Below are 18,999 nucleotides of genomic sequence, written 5' to 3'. Positions count from 1 at the left end.
GCTCATCCGTGCAGGAGGAGATAACACATCGTTTAGTTCTCTCCACTAGACATTAACTTAATGAGACCTGCTTCGGAGCGAGCATTGCTCTGTAACTGCCAATTGCTGCTCTTGACCTGCTAAGGTCTGTGATCTACTAAGGATGCCAGAACCCCTGCAGCAGGTAATGCTGTCCCTTAGAGTTCCAGCACTGTGTTTAAAGCAGATGTTCAAGGCTGGGCTGCTAAGAGCCACGTCACATGAGGCAGTGTGGCAGGGAAGGGGGGCCAGGGAGCCTTAGCTGTGTTTAAAGGCTCCTTTGGAGCAGACTCTACCCCTGTGCCCTGTAATCTGTATGTCATGGGGTTTGGGAGAGGCTGTCCCTAGTAACCCCAGCTGGTTACAAACAGCTCTGGCTGTGCCTGCAGCATGCAGGGGCTGAGCTGGCTGTGTGCTGAGCCACAACAGTGGCTGGAAGGCTCCAAGAACTGCCCATTTCCTTCTCCCCTTCCTCAGCACTCAGGATATGAGGTGAGCTCCTCGGTGATACTGCTAAGAGTGTGAGCAGGACTTGCTGTGCCCCTCTCCCCTCCTCGGCTCTTTCAGGGCTTCCTTTGGAATGTCCTTGCAGGCAGAACAAAGCTTTGAGCCAAACACGCTGCCTGTAGCATGAGGAAATCTCCCCTGCTCAGCATTTTTGGCTCTCTGGCATGCGATACTCCAACACGTACTTCCCAAGCGCCTTTGGATGGAACAGACAAACAGGAAGGGTGGATAAGGGTTGTTTATTCATTGAGCAATTCCTTAAAAAAAAAAAAAAAAAAAGAGAAAAAAAAAAAAGAAAACCCGAATATTTTTTGGTAATAAATGTGAAATCTTTTCCAGACGAGGCGTGCAGCCAGGAAAAGAGCAGGTTACACCCCTGACCAGAGGGTGGCCAGTGCCCAGGGACCCATATGCACCCGCAGCTCCCCAGCCCCATCCACAAGCTACACAGACCCAACACACAGTATTTACAGGCCACAGACCACAGGTTCCCACATCACAACGCTCCCTGCTCCCAAAGCACACACCTGGAGCTTTCAGGGAGGAAATAAAACCACCAACCAACCAAACCAGACCGAAAGAAGAAAGAAACACCGAGGGTTGCACTGCAATAAAAAGATAGCCCTTCTAAAGGAGTTCAATAAATAGGAGAACTAGAAAATCAATTGCTTTTCAGTTCAGTCCATTAAGCCCAGCTCCCCTGCTCCCACTGCTCCCCGCTGGCTGCTACTGGCCACAGTCAGTGCCTGGGTTGCCCCCGGCAAGCGGGCACAATGGTGGCACATGTGTGGGTTGGGGTACAAAGCTCAGCCCCCAGCCCGGCCCGAGGCCTCGGTGCAGAAGGACAACCAGTTTCTCCTGAGACATCCCAATCCTGCAGCGTTCAGAGCTCTCTGCAAAGTGCCACGTGAGCTGGGCGCAGTGCCACGGCCGGGCAGTGCCGTCCTTCCTTCCTACCTGCAGAAAATCGGCCCAACCTCTTCGCCCCCGCCTCTTTTCCATCTCCCAGCCCCAGAGCCGAAGATCTCTGTGAGCATCTCCTCTTTCTGAGGTCTCCTCGGGGGCGATGAACGTTGCGTCCGCGTGAGAAGGAAATATCTGACTGTATAATATGGATAGGCAATATATATTTGAAGTCACTGAGCGCAGCCAGCCGTCACCTCCTGGAGCTTCAGGCCGGGCTGCCGGGCCCGGAGGATGCCCCCATGCCATCTCTGTGCAAACAAGGGCTCTGCGCTTCCCAGGGCCCGGACACCCCTGGAAGGGAAGGAAGGGGCTGCAGAGCACCCCCCATCACGGGGACGAGGTGGGCTCCCTGATCTCAGGTTGGTCACCGCCGGGGGGCTTTGGCTTCAGCAGGATGAACCTGTCGAGGAGGTCGGTGTCCGAGCCGGCCTGGGCGCCCGCATAGGGCTCACCTGGAGACAAAGCACAGTGTGGGGATGGCTGAGGGGCTGCGGGATCCCTGCGGGGCCCTGAGGACACTCACCGGCATAGCTGGAGGACTCGGCCATGTTCTGCGAGCCGGTGATGTGGTGCCAGTAGGCGCTGCGGGGCAGCATGGTGGTGGGCGTGCAGGGGTAGGAGAAGGGCTCGCTGCCCTTGTTCAGCAGCTGGGGGTGAGCACGGCACACACGTGAGCCCACCCCGCAGGGCACGAGCTGCCCCAGGCGACCCACCATCCCACGGGCTGTGCCTCACCCTGACGTTCCTCTCCATCTCCAGCAGGACCCGCTTGTGCTGCTCGGCGATGGCCAGCGTTGCGCTGTGCACGCGCTGGTAGATCTGCTCGCCTTCCTGCGTCTGGAAGGTGTAGAGACCCTCTCCTGCATCGCACATCCTATGGGGTCAGAGCAGAGGGGCATTACAATGGCACCCACAATGGGGTGGGCCAGGCCTCAGCACAGCCCCCCAGCACCCACGGGTGCTCTTCCCAGCCAGCATCGTCCCGCGGCCGGCCCCGCCGCCCCCTCCCCTCGTGCCGGGCACGGTGAGTCAGCGGAAGCCATAGGGCCGGGATGAAAGGAAAGATCATGTTTCTTCCCCTCTGGAGCTGGTAATTAGCAGGAAAGTTCCTAATATAGCCAGGCCTGGCGGAGCCTAAGCGGCTCCCCCCATGGCTCCTGCAGGGCTGGGTGCGTGGGTGGCCCCGGGAAGGGCCCGGAGCGGCCCTACAGCTATGGGGCACCCTATGGCAGCCCTCAGCCCGGCGTCAGGCCTGGGGGGGGATGCTGGGTGTGCCCGTCTCCATCTCACCGTCCCGCCTCGAAGGTGAAGCGCGTGGCGTCGCGGCCGTAGCGGCGCAGGGAGCAGAGGGGCCAGGAGAGCAGCTTGAGGCGCGGGTTGTGCGTGTCCCAGAGGTAGATGTTTTCGTGGGTGATCTGCAGCTTGCACTCGCCGTACACGTCCAGGTTGGGGCAGGGGAGGAGGAACACGTTGAACCGGTCTGGGAAAAAAATAATAATAATAATAATACACTGGAAAAAAAAAACCAGAAAACCCCAAATCTCAGCACGGCCGCAGCAGGGCTGAGCCCAGTGCCCCACGCCATGCTCACCCGTCTGCTCGCACTGCACGCCGGCCGCCAGCAGGTCAGGCTCCCCCAGGCTGATATCATTGAGACGGGCGCCCAAGCACTCCACCGACAGCGCCTTGTACCACTCCTCAGCCTCCAGCTCTGCAAGGCACACAGCATGGCAAAGCGAGGCCTCATGGCCTGGCATCGCCCAGCCCGCAGCGTCACCCCGTACCCGAATCGCAGGTGAAGGTACGTGCGGAATCGTCGGCGAAGACGATGGCCACCGCCTGCCTCTTGGTCTCCTTGGGCAGCCGTGTGATGCACTTGACGTTGCTGATCTCGGTCACCTGGAGGGGTGGCACGGTGTCACCGGGGCGGTGCTGGGGGGCAGGGTTGATGCATGGCACCCCCCGGCTGAGGCTGCTCACCTTGGGGCAGCCCCGCAGGCACGCTGCCTTCTCATCTGGGTACTTCTCCAGGCGCTGGGGCCCTTTGCTGGAGGATTTGCGGAAGACGAGCCAGCACCGCCGGTAGATCTGCAGGTAGAGATGAACCATGCGTCCCCCTCCCCTGCAGAATAGCTCTTTCCCCACCAACCCTATGGGATTTCCACGCCTGGGAGTAGAGGAACCTCAGGTACACGTGGTGCTTGCCATCTTTGGTTTCCCCATCCCCAGGTCAGGGATGCCCATGGGGTCCATTGGTCCCCTTCTACCATCCTGGGAACAGGAGAGGACACTGGGGTCCGGGCAGCCCCGGTGTCTCTGCATACAGCCCCCTGAAGCCCCCACCTCGCAGACCTCACACAGCTCCATCCCACTGTTTGCCCCCATCCCATCCCCATCCCCTAACCCTGCAGGGGTGATGAGACCACTGTGTCCCCCTCCCATCCTCCCCCCACCCCACACTCGTTCTTTGTTCTCCCTAATTAGCGTGAAATTACCCAGCATGCTCCGAGCAATGGAGGTGGGTGGGGGGCTGGCCCCGCTCCCCCTTCCATGAGAGCTGTAACCCCCCATTTTGCAGCTGCTGTGGGGCATCCCCCCCCCCCCAGCGCTGCTGGGAGCAAAGGGAAACCGAGGCACGGCACTCAGCGGGATGGCTCGGCAAGCAACAAGTGTCCCCTCCCCCTCCTGCCCCCTCCTCCCCAATCTACACGCAGACCCAAAATAACGCCTTTTTTTTTACCCAAAACGCCAGGGACGCCGAATGCCGTGAGCGGCAACGTGGATGGATCCCTGGCCACGTCGGCTCTCACGGCATTTGGAGCCCATGGAGCATCCCTCCCCCCCCCCTCACGGCCCCCACTCACTCACCCCCAGCTTTCTGCTCTTCATCCTCACGTAGCCTTGCTTGATGATGTCGTTAAAATTCGTAGCCATGGCGGAGCCCGGCCCCCCCTTCTCCTTCCTCTTCCTCCCTCCTTCACCTGAGCTCCCGTTTCACCGCCGCCTCCGCCCCGGCTTTGTCTCAGCGGCGTTCCCCATCGTCTCCCCACTGCCACGGGTTCCCTTCTTGGGAAAGAGAAACGACAGATAGACGGGAGACGGTGACATCTTCCTCCGTCTCTCCTCCTCCTCCTCCTCCTTCTCCTCCCTTCCCTCCGCTGCTGCCTGAACCATCGCAGTGGAACAGTCCGACGTTAACCCCTGCACTTCCTCTCCTTCCTCCCGGGCAGCGGAGTAGCTGCGACCAACCACAGTGCCGTCAGTAGGGTTCAGAGTTATTACCCCAACCCCTCCGAGGTGGGCACGGGGCCAAAGCGGAGCCATTCACTGCCACACAGCCCCATTCACTGCCGCACGGCCCCATTCACAAGCACTGATCAGCTCAGCTCCACCTTGGGTGGCAGTGCTGTGCCAGCCTTCATCTCTCCTCCTCCTCCTTCACCCAGGCAGGGCAGCAGCCCTGATATCCCCGATCCACAGCATCGATAGGGCTCTCATACCCATATCTGCCAAAAGGGACACATGATCCCACACCTGGCTCCCTCCCCCAGCCTTGCACCCCATACCTGAGCCCCATATTTGAGTCCCAGCCCTCAGCCTCATACCTGAGCCCCAGCCATAGCCCTGAACTCCATACCTGAGCCCCATACCCGAATCCCAGCCCTCAACCTCAGTCCTCAGCCTCAGCCCTGAGCCCCAGCCTCATCCCTGAGCCTCATCCCCAAGCCCCCATCTCCAGCCACATCCCCACACCCCTGCAGCACCCCGAGCTCTACTCCCTGTCAGAGCCTCTCACATCACATCCTGGAGCCTCGGTGGTAAATAATGAGTGCAATTCAAAGGGAGATGAATAACCAACAGCATTACTCAGAAGCCAAACACCGTTGGCAAAGGCAGAAAAGGTGCCAGGTTGCACCCAGCTCTCCTATAGCTACAGCCTATGGAGCAGGGACACCTTCACCAGTGGGACCAATGTCCCCAGGCCACGTCTCCAGTGCCACCACCATCACCGTGGGATAGTATGGGGATGGGATGGGACAGAATGGGCTCAGCTCTGCCTCTGTCCCAGCAATGGGAAGGGGAGGGCAATGCCCTGACCCCACACTGCGGTCACCCATAAGGTCTCCATTGCTCAGCTCTCACTGAGCCCTGAGTGAGTCCAGGGTTGAGGCAGGGAGAGAGAGATGAGGGAGGCTGGAGGGCATCCGGGGAAGGGGTGCACGTGGTGAACGCAGGGCCGAGGGGATGCCGGCCACCACCCCCATCCGGGGATGGAAAAGCCCCCGAGGGCAACAGTAACCTAGGAAACAGGCAAGGGATGCTCGACTGTCGGGCTCCACACTGCACCCCTAGAGCCCCCCCCTCAGTTTCCGTCACCCCCGCAGCCCCCCAACACGTGTCAGCCCCCACAACCCCAGCCTTACCCGACTCCACCGCTGCAGGCTGCGGCCCCGGCGTCGGGCACTGCGAGCACGGCAGCCGCGAGGCCACGCCCCCAACCAGAGACCACGCCCCCAACCAGAGGCCACGCCCACCGGACGGCGCTTGGTCACGCCCACCTCGCGGACATCATTAGGGTTCAGAGTGAACGCCCCAAACGGGATCGCTGCATCCCGGCCACGTCTGCCTGGAGGAAAGCGATACCGGCCGTCCCCTGTCCGTGTGCTGCAGGGTCTCACGTCACCCCTTGGGCACGGACCGTGTGCCTCCCCCTGCCCGCAGAAAGAATTAATGCTTGCTGCAAACGAAGGTCATTAAGAAAGGAAGCGAGCGCCAAGGAGCCGTGCCTTCAGCAGATCCATTAAAAGCAGGGCAAAGCCATGAGCTCATTGCTGTGTTAATTTTTAATGAGATTCTGTCTGAGCTCCTCGGCGGCTTCAAGCTGGACTGCAGGGCACGCTCAGAGCCCGGGGTGAGCGCTGGAGCTCCCCCAGAGCCCCACACACCTCCCAGCACCAGGGACACCTGACTGAGCCCCACTGCCCCCCCAAGTGCTGCCCCTTGCCATCCCTTCCATTATTGCTTTTCCAGCCCAAGACATCAACAGAGCCTGAGTCCTGCTGCATTTGGTGTTTATAATAAAAAAAGTCATATACAAATACATACATACAAATTATATATATATATATATATAAAATAGTGGGCAGGACAGGCTGGCAGGCTGCAGGCCCCGGTTCAGCCTGCTTGGCTCAGCCCCACTCTCTGCTGCAGGCTTCTTCCTCCTGGTCCCCTTGGTTGATGCTCAGAGCTACTCAGGTGGCCAAGGGGTATCAGTTCAAGAGGTGCAGGCAGCGAGCTCAGAACATCTCCCAGCAAGTTGCTCCCTGCTGCCCCGTGCCTCAGTTTCCCCATCCACAGCGAGGTCATGGCACAGAGGACACGGTGCAAAGCAGTTTGGGATGAGCCCGGTGACGACAGGCACTTGTTGGCAGGGAACCACCACGGGATGTCCCCACGGCCCCGGACTTCAGGGCATCTGGATCTGCAAGTCCTCATCCTCATCGGGGTCGCTGGTGCCATCTCCAGGGTCATCGGGGCCAAAGCGGGCGCTGCGCATCTTGCCAAAGAGCGGGGTGCTCTGCTGCCTCCTCAGCCTGCAAAAGAGAGCTGCTGGAAGAGGGTGGCCCTGATCCCCCCCTGGCTCGTGAGACCCCACCTTAGGAGCTGCTCCTGTTTCCCCCATCTGCATTCTCCCCATGGAACGCCCCAAAAAGCCTTTCTGAGCACGGCGGAGGGATCGGCGCCAGTGCTTTTAGCTCTTCACTCGCTCCCACATTAAAATTCATCAGCAAAGATTGATGGGGAAAATTTGAAATGGAGGGCCCAGGATGGCAGGGATGCAGCTCCCCCATCGCTCCCCGCTTGTGTTTTACTGGAAAGCATGAATTATTTAGGGCGAGCGTGCAGGGAGGCTGCAGGGGCAGGGAGGGGGAAGACGAAGCCTCCATTATTCCTCTATGATTTAAAGAAGATGTCCCAATAAAACAAAGGAAGATTATAAAAACAAACTCCCTGAGCGCCTCCCGGAGACGCTCCAGAGCAGAATCGATCTCTCTCACGGCCATTTCATCTCTTTATTGCTGGAGAAGCAAAGGGAGGCCAGAGAAAAGTTTTGAGGAGCAATAAAGACCGAGACTCACAGGCATTCCTGCCTCCCTGCAGGCTCAGGAAGTGCCACCCAGGGACGGGGATGGGGATAAGGATAGAAGACCCCAGTAGTGCCGAGCTGCTCCATGGATGTGCTGGGGGCACTCAGGCCCTGTGGATTGGGGAGACGGTGGGAGGGGAGAGGTGCAGGGAGCCCATGAGCCCACTTGTGGGTCCAGCGCTCACTCACCGGGACTGCAGGTGCTCCAGCTGCACCTGGAAGCTCTCACTCTGCTCTGTCTGCTCATCCAGCGACCGCTGCAGCTTCCGAGTCTGGTTGTGGGCCTCGTCCAGCTGCAGGAGGTGATAGGAACAGAGCAGTTGGCACTGAGCAGAGCCACTCAGCTCCCAAAGCACCCACCCGCAGGGATTCACCTCGTCCTCAGCCTGGGCCAGCTCCTTCTTCAGCTCCTCCACCCTCAGGCGCAGCTTCTTCACCTCACCCTCGTGCTGCTCCACACGGCGGTTGGCATGGGCCAGCTCGGCTGTCTTCTCCTGGTACTGCTTCTTCAGCTTGGCGTGGACGTGCTTCAGGTCCGCCAGCTCCTGCAGGGACACGGGGCTGAGCATGGCTTCCCTACAGCCCCTTCTGCTCCCAGGGATCTCTCCCACAGCCTGTGTAATGGAGGAGCCTCCACCTCCATGGACTGCCACCCCCTACAGACTACCACGGAATCAGGAAGGTTGGAGAAGATCTCTCAGATCGATCTAAGTCCAACCACTGAGCCATCACCACCATGCCCACTAAACCATAGAATCACTGAGGTTGGAACAGATCTCCGAGATCAAGTCCAACCATCAACCCATCACCACCGTTCCTAAACAGAACTGTAGAATCATTAAGGTTGAAAGAGACCTCTAAGATCCCCAAGTCCAACCACAACCCATCCTCACTAAACCTTGTCCCTAAGTGCCACCTTTCCATGTTTCTTGAACACAAGGTGAGGGCAGAGTCTTGGAGGACACTGTTACAGCAACACGGAGCACGCAGGGACCCAGGGCTCCCTGAAGGAGGTGGCACTGGGCTGAGATGGCCCGGGATAGGATCACCCCTCACACCTTGTTCTTCTCAAACAGCTCAGCCTGGATGGTTTTGAGGTCGGTGTCCAGGGCGCTGGCCGTCTGACGCCGTTTGCGAGCCAGCACCTCTTCCAGATCCTCGATCTGCGCCCGCAGCTTCTTGTTCTCCCTCTCCAAGTTGAGCTTCTCCGTCTCCAGCCGCTCCCGTCGGCCCCACTCGGCTGCATTTTCCGCCTGCAGCCGCTCCATCTGGGCAGGGGATGCAGGGGAACAGCAGGCTCCTCCTGCTCCTCTGCGCCCTCCCTTTCCCTATGCGGATGCCCCCCACCGCCCAGCCTCACCTCCATGCGCAGCTCTGCCAGTTTCTTGTCCATGCTGGAGCGAGCACCCAGCTCGTCCTCCAGGTCCTCTGAGATGCGTCCCAGCTCGTCCTGGTGGATCTCCTTGAGGATGTTCAGCTGCAGGGGGATAGAGGCAAGCAGTGAGCACCCACCCGCCATCCCTTGCACTGCCCCTGTGGTCCCCCTCAGGCTGGAGGGACGCAGCCCTATGACCACACCACATCCACCACCTCTAACAGTGCCTGGAGTCTCCAAGCTTCCAGGTAAGGACAAGTTGTGGCTGATTAACGGCACTAACCCAGGAACGTGTCACCCCCTGGAGGTTCCTGTACACCTTGCTCACCTGCTTCATCACCTCCTGCTTGTTCTTGTTGAGCTCCTCATACTTGATCTTCCACTGGCTCAGCTCACCCTCCAGCTTCTCGATGCTCTTGCTGAGTGCCAGCTTGTCCCTGTGGAGAGGCAGCCCTGGTAAGAGCTGGCAGAGCCTTGTGGTGTCCCCTCCTGGGGTGAGACAGCCACCAGCCAGGCCAGGTGGCACCTAACCAGTCTGCAACCTGAAGCACTCACTCCCTCTCTTTGAGCAGCACTTTCTGAGACTCATCCAGCCTCAGCTTCAGGGCAGTGATTTTGGAGGCATCCTCCTCGACGACGCTGACGTCCTCCCAGAGCAGTCGGCTCCGCTCCTGGCGCGAGAAGGAGCTCCGGGTGCCCGCAGCACTGCGCTGCTCCCAGCTGTCGGTGCCCTCCTGTTTGCCCTTCAGGATGTTCTCCATCAGCTCCAGCTCCTGCAGTTGCAGCGTGGGGAAGAAGGGCTCACAAGTGGGAAGCACAGCTGCCCCCAGGGAGGGTGCTGTTGCGGTGGGTGATAATCAGAGGCATCCCCTGTTCTCAAGCCCCATAGTGTTCCCAGAGCTCCCTGATTCCACCCTCACTGCACACATGGGTATGCATAAACACAAATGAGATTCCCCTGGAGCCTTCTCCAGGCTGACCAGTCCCAGCTCTCTCAGCCTTTCCTTGTAGGATTGGTGCTCCAGACCAAAGGCTACCACGAGGATGAGAACCTGAGAATGTGATGCTGCTCCTGCTGGTAGCTGACACCCACCACAAGGTCACCCATACCTCCCATGGCTGACCTCTCATATTGGCACAGCCACCCAGGGAGGTGGGGGTGTCACCGACCCCAGAGCCGTGGGGATGAGGCACTGAGGGATGCAGTCAGTGGGCACGGGGGGGTAGGCTGGGCTTGGGGATCTGAGAGGTCTCTCCCAACCTTCACAATATCTTTAAATCCAGAAATTTCCAAGCAGAGCTCCATGTGCTCCAGCTGCTCTGTCCCATAGAGGGCAACACTCCCTCCTCATCTTCCCAGCCAGCCCTTCCTGAACAGCCTCATCCCCCCACTGCCACTCCAGCATGCCTCCATCATCCCAACAAGCACACAAAGACCCCCAGCCCTGCTCCCATCCCCCTCACCTTGGCTTTGGGAGGTGCCTCAGCCCCTACATCCCGCACAGGCTCACTCTCAGGGCCGGCCTCGCCATCACCATCGCCATCACCTTCGGCGCCACCATCATGACCGCGGAGCCGTGCCAGCTGCCGGCCCAGCTGCTGCCTCTCCTGCAGCCCCTCCTGGCGCTCTCTCCGCAGCCCTGCCAGCTCCTTGGTGAGCGCCTCCAGGCGATGCCGTAGCTGCCGCACCTCCTCTCGGGCCCGGTTGCGCTCTGCCCTCACTTTGCTCCATTTCTCCCTCCAGTTGGCCGTGCAATCCGACCACCAGCGCATCGTCTTCTCCATCTGGGCCGCCCGCGCCCGCGCCTCCTCCAGCTCCCGCAGCCGCAGCTCCTCGCGGCCCTCCCAGTCGGCCTCCAGCAGGGCCGGGGGGGGTCCTGGTGACGGCGTCCCGCTGGGGGGGGATGGAGGGGACGGAGTGGGGCCTGGCTCGCTCCCACCGCCCCGCTCGGGGCCCAGCAGGGCCAGCAGCGAGCCGCCATGCAGCTGTGGGGAACCGGCCAGGCGTGGGGCACCGCTCTGGCTCATGGCGGCTTTCCTAGGGCTGCAGCATCGCCTCCGGTGTCAGCATCAGGGTGTGCAACAAGCCTGGGGGCCTGTGGGAGAGAGGTGTCAGAGGGGGTATGGCCCATGGGGTGAAGCTGTGAAGGGTCCGCACCACAGCCCTATGGGGAGAAGAGGAGCTCCTGCGTGCAGCACTGCACTGCTGTGAGGGAGATCACAAGCAGCAGGGAGAGACTTGCAGCATGAGATGATAGCGATAGGACAAGGGGGTGGCTTTAAACTAACAGAGGGGAGGTGTTGGGTAGATAGGAGGAGGAAATCCTTCCTTCAGAGGGCGATGAGACGCTGGCATCGCTGCCCAAAGCTGTGGGTGCCCATCCGTGGAGGTGCACCACGACACGGACGGGCTGGGGGGCAGGCAGCCTGCAGCAGGACTTGGAGCTCAACGGGCCGTAAGGTCCCCTCCAACAGCAGGCTGGAAGGCCCCCTCCAATGCAACCGCTCTGTGCTTCAGAGTGCAAACAGCCACCTGCACGCCGACCCCCAGCCGGCCCCTTCCCAGCCCCTCCTCACCCCACACGGGAGGCACAGAGCGGCCCCGACGAGCCGCCGCAGTTGACCCGGCCGCGGCCGGGCAGCGCTCTGCCAAAACGGGAAACCGCGCCAGGAAACCTCAATGGGAGGCTGCAGCGCTCCCTAATGGGATAAGTACAGGGCCGGGGCCGCCCGCCCGCAGCCCGCGGCCCCACAGCGCGCTGCCCACGCGGGGCGGGGGGACCCCGCGCGACCCCCGCTGCGGGACGGGGCGCCGCGGGCGGGAGGACGCGTGCGCGAACGGAGCGCCATGGCGGTGCCACGTCCCGCGCGCCGCACGCGCAGCCCACCCGCGGCCGGAACGCGCGAGGCCCACGCGGGACCCCTCCGACAGCCGCCCGCCCCCCGCGCGGCCCCATTGGCCGCAGCCTCTGCCACTCCGCCGTGACGCGCCGCACCCGCGGGACCGCCGCATTCCTCCGCTCCCCCCGCGGCGGTGCGGTGCGGTGCTGCCCGGTGCGGCGCGGCGCGGTGCTGTCCGGCCCTTCTCGGTGCGGCGCCGCCCGGCTCGGCCCGGCCCGGCTCATCCCGTTCTGCCCCGTCCCGTCCCGCCCCCGTCCCGCCGAAGTTCCCCGCAAGTTGCCCGCCCCGCCCGGTGCCGCCCCGCCCGCCGCCTCCCGCCGCCTTCCGCTCACCGGATCCGGTGCGGTGCGGTGCGGTGCGGGCCGGGGCGCTGCCGGCGGAACGCGCTCCTCCTCCCGCCGCCTCCTCCTCCTCCTCCCGCCGCTCCCCGCCCCCCGGCCCGGGGCGGGCGCTGCCCGAAGCGCCGCGGGCTGCCCCCGGGGGTCCCACGCGCGTTCCTCCCTCTCCTTCCCGCGCGTGGCCCCGCTCGGTTCGCTCCCGGGTCTGAGCGCTGCCGGGACTCAAGGATCGAGGCGCAGCTCCCGCCGAGCCCTGCCTGCAGCCCCACATCCATCGCTGCGGGCTTTGGGGTGGTGGATCCTCATCCCCCTGCTCTGCCGTGGGGATTTTCACCTCCCCGCTGGATTCCTGCCCTCCCCGTGGAACAACAGTGCTGCATTTCGGGGTCCCACCATCCACAGGATGCGGGCCGCCAAAACTCCATTCTCACATTTTCTCGGGGATGTTTTCCCCGGGTATTTCCCACTCCGCTGGAAGGTTTCCAGCCAAGAGCTCTGAACCCCACAAGCATCCCCGCTCACCCATTTCCCACGGGCGATGCTGGCACCCAGCGTGGGGCGAGCGGTGAGCTTCAATTCCCAGCAGCACCGCTCTGCCTGCGCACGTCCCGGCCCCTTCCCTCCAACCCCGGTGTTTTTCCATTGGAAAGAACCACCCGGCGCCAGGGAAGGGGCTCTCCCCCTCTCCTTCCCTCGGAGCCGAACGATTTTGCAGGCGGTACGGAGGAGCAGCCCTGCTGGCACCGAAAGGAGCCTGGGAATGCTGCTGTTGCTAGGGTTGTCAGTGTTTTTTTGCGGTGTCAGATGTGAGCATCTGGGTTTTAGAGGGGAGCAGAAGTTCAGTGAAGAACCCGACGCTGAAGGGGCTGTTTGAGGAAACGGCTGCTGGGAGTGAAAAATTTCGGTGGTTCCCTTCTGCGGATCTGGGTGTTTCTTTGCCGGTCACTTTGCTGGCAGCAGCTCAGGGGTGCCAAGGGCCCGCGGTGGTGTTGTGGGGTCTGCAATCACAGCCTGTCCCAAAATGGGTAATGCCTGGAATTCCCCTGCTAAACCCAGGCCAAAAGGGCTCTGCGGTGGGTCAGCGAGAGGCCGGAGTGGCAGCAGTGCGGCTGAGCCCCAACCAACTCATCCTGTGGAGGGCTGCGTGAAAGAGGCCGAATCCAAAAGTTCCATTGCTTTAATTTGCTTATCTGCTACGAACACTTCCCCTTCTGCTGCACGAACCCACAGCGCACTCAGAGCCACCCCCACAGCATCACGGCAGCTCCTGACACACCGCAGCACTGCCCGGCTCCCGCAGGTAGGGGCTCCCCGGATGGCCGTGGGGTTCTATGGGGCAGGAGGGGGCTCAGGGGTTATCTCTCAGCCGGGGCCACGCAGCGATGCTGAGTGCTAGGAGGGCTGGTGCCCCTGCTGGTGGGTGCTGTGGGTAAGCTGCTGCTTTCTGGGGTCGGGGTGGCACTGCAAAGGATGCAAATCTGTTGGGTGCCCTCCACCCTCGCGCTGGGACCGCCTCCTCCTGGGCAGTTCAGGGCAGGGTCGGTGCCAGCGCCTGGATGTCACAGGATTTGCATGGCAGGCAGCTGCGGTGGCTGTAGCCCCATCCACAGTGCCCCAAGCGTGGCCCCGGGGCTGTGACTGGGTGTGTGTGGGGCTGGGTGCCTTTTGCAGGATCGCAGAGATGCCCACCCTGCTGCTCACTGCTCTCGTCCTCTGCCTCGCTGAGCCTGTCCTGCCCAACCAAGGTGGGGATACATCCCTGTGCTGCTGGTGGGGGTGGGATGGGGCTGGGCTGGGGGGAGGTGGGGATGGAAGCTGGGCAGGTGCTGTGGTTGGGGCTCATCTCCCAGAACCCCCCTTGCAGACACCGAATACATCCAGAGCTGCATGCATAACCTGTCAGAGGGGCTGAAACAGGGCAGCTCCCGGCACAACTGGGCCAGGTGAGTGCAGCCCCATCCCTGCTGTTCCCCCATCCCCCCACATCCTACCAACCCCATCCCCCTAGCAGGTTAACAGAGCTGGAGCGGGCGCTGGCCCACAGCACGCTTGGCAAAGAGGAATACAGCTTCAAAACCAACATCCTAGAGGCCTTTGTGTTCAATATCACGGCTGGCAGCTTCCGAGGGCTCAACGTTAGCAGCAACGTGGTGGGTACCTCTGTGCCCTTCCCATGGAGTGCTTTTGCATCAGCCTCTACCCATAACCTCCTGGCGCAGGATGTGTCGGGGCCACTTCCCCTCACAGCGCAGAGGGTCCCAAGGCAGCTCCACAGCACTTCCTGCACTGCTGGACCACACTTCCCTGCCCTGAGCTCTTCTCTCCCCAGCCCAGTTCTCCTCTTTGCAAAATGCAGCTAGTGCTGGAGCCAGGACCCTGCTCGGCACCTGGGGCTGGGGATGCTCAGGGGGTTCCCACAAAAGTGTGACCTCTCCTCTGCCCTCATAGCCAGTGCAGAGCAAAGGGCGGGCATCAGCATGGCTCAGGGGCAGCATCAACTTCCCAGTGGAACTGATGGAGGGCATGGGGGCACAGGAGGAGCAGAAGCTCATCTGTATCCACATCCACAGTGCCAGCCTGTTCCTGGTGAGCGCTGGCAATGAGGGTGCCTGGGGAGAGCCGAGCCCCCCTTGAGCAGCCCCATGTAGATACACTATAGGGCTGCTGTGGGGCCCCATAAGGCATCTTGCTCTGTCTCTCACAGGATGAGCACAACAGCTCTGTGCTGAACGACCACATCCTGGGGGCCTTCCTGCACAACAGGCGGGTGGGCCGGCTGCGGCGCCCCGTGGAGATCCGCTTTGGGCACAACGAGCAGCTGGTGAGCTGAGCTCCACCATGGCACCACTGGTGAGACGTGGGGTTTCCAGGGAGCAGACTGTTCCCATCTCACTTCTTCCATCCTCCTTCCCACCAGGACAGCTCCAATGCTACCTGTGTCTTCTGGCAGCCCGCAGGCACAGGCAGTGCTGGCACATGGAGCAGGGAGGGCTGCGAGACACAGCACCAGAAGGGCACCGTGCGCTGCCTCTGCAACCACCTCACCTATTTTGCTGTGCTGCTGGTGCGTGGCTCCTGCCCTTCCTCCTCCCACCACATAGGACACCCCATGGCTCACCCCATGTGCACCTCTCCGGACAGATCCAGGCACACAACCTGAGCGAGTCCGAGCTGCAATCTCTCACCTACATCAGCACCGTGGGCTGCTCCATTTCGGCCGCCGCTGCCTTCTGCACTCTGCTGCTCTGCTGTGTCTTCAGGTAGAGCTGTGCCATGCCATGTGCCATGCTGTGCCATACTATGTCTTGCCATATGTTGTGTGCTATGCCATGTGCAGTGCTGCATGACACCACACCACGCTGCCCACTGTGCCACACCATTCCTTGTGCTGTGCCATGCCATGCACAACGCCGTGTTGTGCTGCCTGGTGGGCATCCTCTGCACCCCGTGCCCTCTCCCCTCCTGCAGATGCCGGCCGCGGGACGACACGACCAGGATCCACATGAACCTGCTGGCTGCACTGTTCCTGCTCAATACCAGCTTCTTGCTGAGCGAGCCACTGGCTGCGGGCACCATGGAGGGCTGCCAGGCTGTGGCCGCCCTGCTGCATGGCAGCCTCCTCTGTGCCCTGGGGTGGATGTGGGCTGAGGGCTTCCACCTCTACCTCCTCCTCATCAAGGTCTACAACATCTACGTGCGGCACTACCTCCTCAAGCTCTGCCTCTGCACCTGGGGTGAGTGCCCCCATGGGCTCCCACTGCCCCACTGCCCTTGCCTGGCCTTACGTGGCCTCTCCCTGACCCCCAGGTCTGCCCACGCTGGCCGTGGTGGCTGTTCTCATCTTCAAGAGAGAAATCTATGGGCACCACATCATCAGCACTGCTGACGGTTACAAGAACGTGACCATGTGAGTGTGGGGGCTGCTGGCTCCTCAAGCACACCATGCACTCTGGGCTCCCCATGGAGCACCCCATGTACTTTGGGTTACCCAGGCACTCCCATGTACTCCACGAACCTTGAGTTTCCCTGTACATCTTAAATCCCCCACACATCCTGGGCTCCCCATGCACCCCAAGGGCCACGTGCATCTGGGTTAGCCATCCATCCCACGCACTTTGGCTTGCCCATGCGCTCCCATGGATTCCAGAAACCTCAGGGTTCCCATGTGCTCCATGCACCCAGCGTTGTCCGTGCACTTTGGGTTAGCCACGCGCCCCCAGGGATTCCAGAAATCCCATGCACCTTGAGTTTCCCTTGTGCTCCCAGGAACCTCAGGCTTCCCAAGTGCCCCATGCACCTTTAGTTCCCATCCACCTCAGGGACTTTAGAAACCCCTTGCTCCCCATTCACCATGCACCTATGCACTTTGGGTTAGCCATGCACTCCCAAGGACTCCATGTACCCTGCGCACCCCAGGCTGACCAGGGTTAGGACACATCTCTCCCCCATCCCCACCAGGTGCTGGCTCACCAGCCCGCCCGCCCACTACATGACCCTGTGCTATGCTGGCCTCATCCTGCTGTTCAACGTGCTGGTGCTGGTGGCCGTGGTGGTGGTGCTGTGGAAGACACGGCAGCAGCAGCAGAGGGCGAGGAGGGACTGGGTGACGGTGCTGGGGCTCACCTGCCTGCTGGGCACCACCTGGGGCACGGCCTTCTGTGCCTTTGGCGTGCTCCTTGTGCCCCAGCTCTACCTCTTCACTGTCCTCAACTCCCTGCAAGGTCAGCACCCGGGTGGGATTTTGGGGGGGGGGTTCCCTCGTCCTCCCAGCGTGGCACTGAGGTGCCCATGGCATTAACACTGTCACCCCCCAGGTGTGTTCCTCTGCCTTTGGTACCTCAGCACGCATCGCAGCAAGCGCAGCACATCCGACTGCAGTGCCTCCAGATAGCGGGGCTGCGGGATTGGCCTCGGTATTTAGCGTTAATTAAAGTGGCGTCCGGTGATGGAGGCGGCGAGGAGCCGCCAGAGGGCACCAGGGCAATGGGCTGGAGTGTGGTCCATGGGAAACGGGTTTTCCTCCCATACAAAAGCAAACGCGGAACAGAGCTCCGTGGTACGAACAAGACTTTTGATGGAATCATAGCCGCTATAGGATCGCCGAATCCAACCGCTGCCCCATCCCCTAACCCCGTCCCTAAATAGAATCGCAGAATCATGAAGGGTGGAGGAGACCTCTAAGTCCGGCGCCACCCCATCACCCATAGGGGGGTTCCAGCAGCCCAGCCTGCAGCAGGCACACAGCGAGGAGAAACTGTGGGGGCAGGAAACGTGGCTGCAGATGGTGATGGCAAAGCGGCAGCCCAAACTGGCCCCACTTTGCCTCTCTGCACCCAGGACTTTGGAGCCAGGTTGTGGGGACAGGTATCACATTGCAGGGTCCTCCCCATGCAGGGCACGGTGGCACAGCTCCAGCTCTTCCCATACCACTCCTCTGAGTGTTTTTCCCTTTCTGGCTGCTTTGTGGGACCTATTTCTGGGAACAGAGCAAAGGAAGCCGCTCGCCCTTGTGCTTTGTTCTGCGCACAAAGGAAATTCGCTGCTGAGTTTCCACCCGTCCCGCTCACATCGAGGACAAAAGCCGTCCTGCTGCAGCTCCGCGGCGATGAGCTGGGCATGGCTCAGCACTTTGTCATCATTTGGGACTTGACAAAGCTTGGTGGGACGCCAAGAGCTGGCAGGCAGCAAGCAAACCCCATGGTGAGCATCACCTTCCTGGCCCCGCACCCCAGGCATGAATCATGACCGTGCCAGTAGCTGCATCTGCACCAACACCGGTGCGTTCCTACGCCTGTTCCTGTATCCAGCAGTGCCTGGAAAACCCTCATCATACCCTCATCATACTCTCACCATATCCCACCATGTCCTGGGGCTGCAGGGCCATGGTGCAGTGTGGCACACCCTGAAGTGCCTGGAACTCAGAGGACACCCAGCCATCCCCATGCTGTGCTGGATGGCGATGAGAACTGAAGCCCAGCCCGTCTCACCTCCTCAAGGAGAGCCAGCCCTATTTATCTTTCCCACAGCCTTATCGGGTGTATTTTCTCAGCACGCAAGCATTCAGCTCCCAGGTTGTGTTGGGATCACCGGGCTGGGCAGTGGCTGGGATGAGGATGCAGGTTTGCAGCCCGGGGTGCACACAGGGGTTCTGCAGGGCTGGGACCTCAGACCTGCCCAGAGCTCAGCCCCATGCAGCGCCTCTGGGCACCGGGTGGAATCCACAGGGTCTCCATCCACAGAGGTTCCCAAGACTCAAACTGCCCAGCTCGAGCTGTAAATTCTTATCAGGCCCAGGGAGTGCTGCTGGCTGGAGCCCAAGGGCAAATTTCCCCCGCAGGGACAACTGTGAGGATTTCCTCCCCCAGTGCTCCACGAGGATCTCTGAAGGCAGCAGCAAGCCCTGCTGACTTCCACATCATCCGATAACATCAACAAGTGCAGACATCAGCCCAAAAATAACTCTACCGACCTCCTGATAACACCCTGGTGTGGACAGAAGCCTTTTTGTTCAGGACAGCAGCAAGAGGACGGCCCGAGGTGTCACTTCCCTATAGAAGCTGTGACCCCGGGTCGGGGGGTCAGCACAGGGGGCTGCATCCTGCACCAGGGGATGGGAGCAGGGAGAGAGGAGTGGGGCTGGGGAGATGCGGGTGCAAGGGGATGGCTGCCCTGAAAGGAGCCGTGCTGGCTGCGGTGCGGCCGCGTGATGCAGCGTGTGCCAGCCCTGGGAGAGCTGAACAAAGGGG

The 18,999-nt window shown here is 61.3% G+C and overlaps 3 protein-coding genes across 4 annotated transcripts; 1 reads left to right on the top strand and 2 right to left on the bottom strand.

Annotated features, from left to right (window-relative positions):
* Positions 1-802: 802 nt before the first annotated feature.
* DOK4 (docking protein 4) lies at positions 803-6,005 on the bottom strand. Its single transcript, XM_048958502.1, has 9 exons — positions 5,916-6,005; positions 4,360-4,557; positions 3,472-3,579; positions 3,276-3,390; positions 3,083-3,202; positions 2,782-2,971; positions 2,227-2,365; positions 2,015-2,138; positions 803-1,943 (listed from the first exon to the last, which is right to left on the bottom strand). The coding sequence occupies exons 2-9, from the start codon at positions 4,423-4,425 to the stop codon at positions 1,819-1,821; spliced, it is 987 nt and encodes a 328-aa protein (XP_048814459.1). The 5' UTR covers positions 4,426-4,557; positions 5,916-6,005; the 3' UTR covers positions 803-1,818.
* Positions 6,006-6,594: 589 nt separating this feature from the next.
* CCDC102A (coiled-coil domain containing 102A) lies at positions 6,595-11,735 on the bottom strand. The gene is made up of 8 exons (XM_048958897.1): positions 10,479-11,735; positions 9,570-9,787; positions 9,343-9,451; positions 9,000-9,116; positions 8,698-8,907; positions 8,014-8,184; positions 7,829-7,932; positions 6,595-7,085 (listed from the first exon to the last, which is right to left on the bottom strand). Exons 1-8 carry the CDS (start codon positions 11,040-11,042, stop codon positions 6,959-6,961), a joined length of 1,620 nt encoding a protein of 539 aa, XP_048814854.1. The 5' UTR covers positions 11,043-11,735; the 3' UTR covers positions 6,595-6,958.
* Positions 11,736-13,010: 1,275 nt separating this feature from the next.
* ADGRG5 (adhesion G protein-coupled receptor G5) lies at positions 13,011-18,864 on the top strand. 2 transcript variants are annotated; one of them, XM_048958596.1, is made up of 12 exons: positions 13,011-13,553; positions 13,925-13,998; positions 14,118-14,196; positions 14,265-14,403; positions 14,702-14,839; positions 14,958-15,074; positions 15,171-15,317; positions 15,395-15,513; positions 15,722-15,987; positions 16,061-16,160; positions 16,712-16,974; positions 17,068-18,864. In XM_048958596.1, the coding sequence occupies exons 2-12, from the start codon at positions 13,935-13,937 to the stop codon at positions 17,142-17,144; spliced, it is 1,509 nt and encodes a 502-aa protein (XP_048814553.1). In that variant the 5' UTR covers positions 13,011-13,553; positions 13,925-13,934; the 3' UTR covers positions 17,145-18,864. The 2 variants fall into 2 exon arrangements, with proteins under 2 accessions (XP_048814553.1, XP_048814552.1); XM_048958595.1 differs by having other exon boundaries at positions 14,262-14,403.
* Positions 18,865-18,999: the final 135 nt, after the last annotated feature.

Source organism: Lagopus muta, chromosome 12 (assembly GCF_023343835.1).
Source record: "Lagopus muta isolate bLagMut1 chromosome 12, bLagMut1 primary, whole genome shotgun sequence".
NCBI lineage: Eukaryota > Metazoa > Chordata > Aves > Galliformes > Phasianidae > Lagopus > Lagopus muta.
Note: the sequence above shows the minus strand (reverse complement) of the source record. Positions and strands in the feature narration are given on the sequence as shown.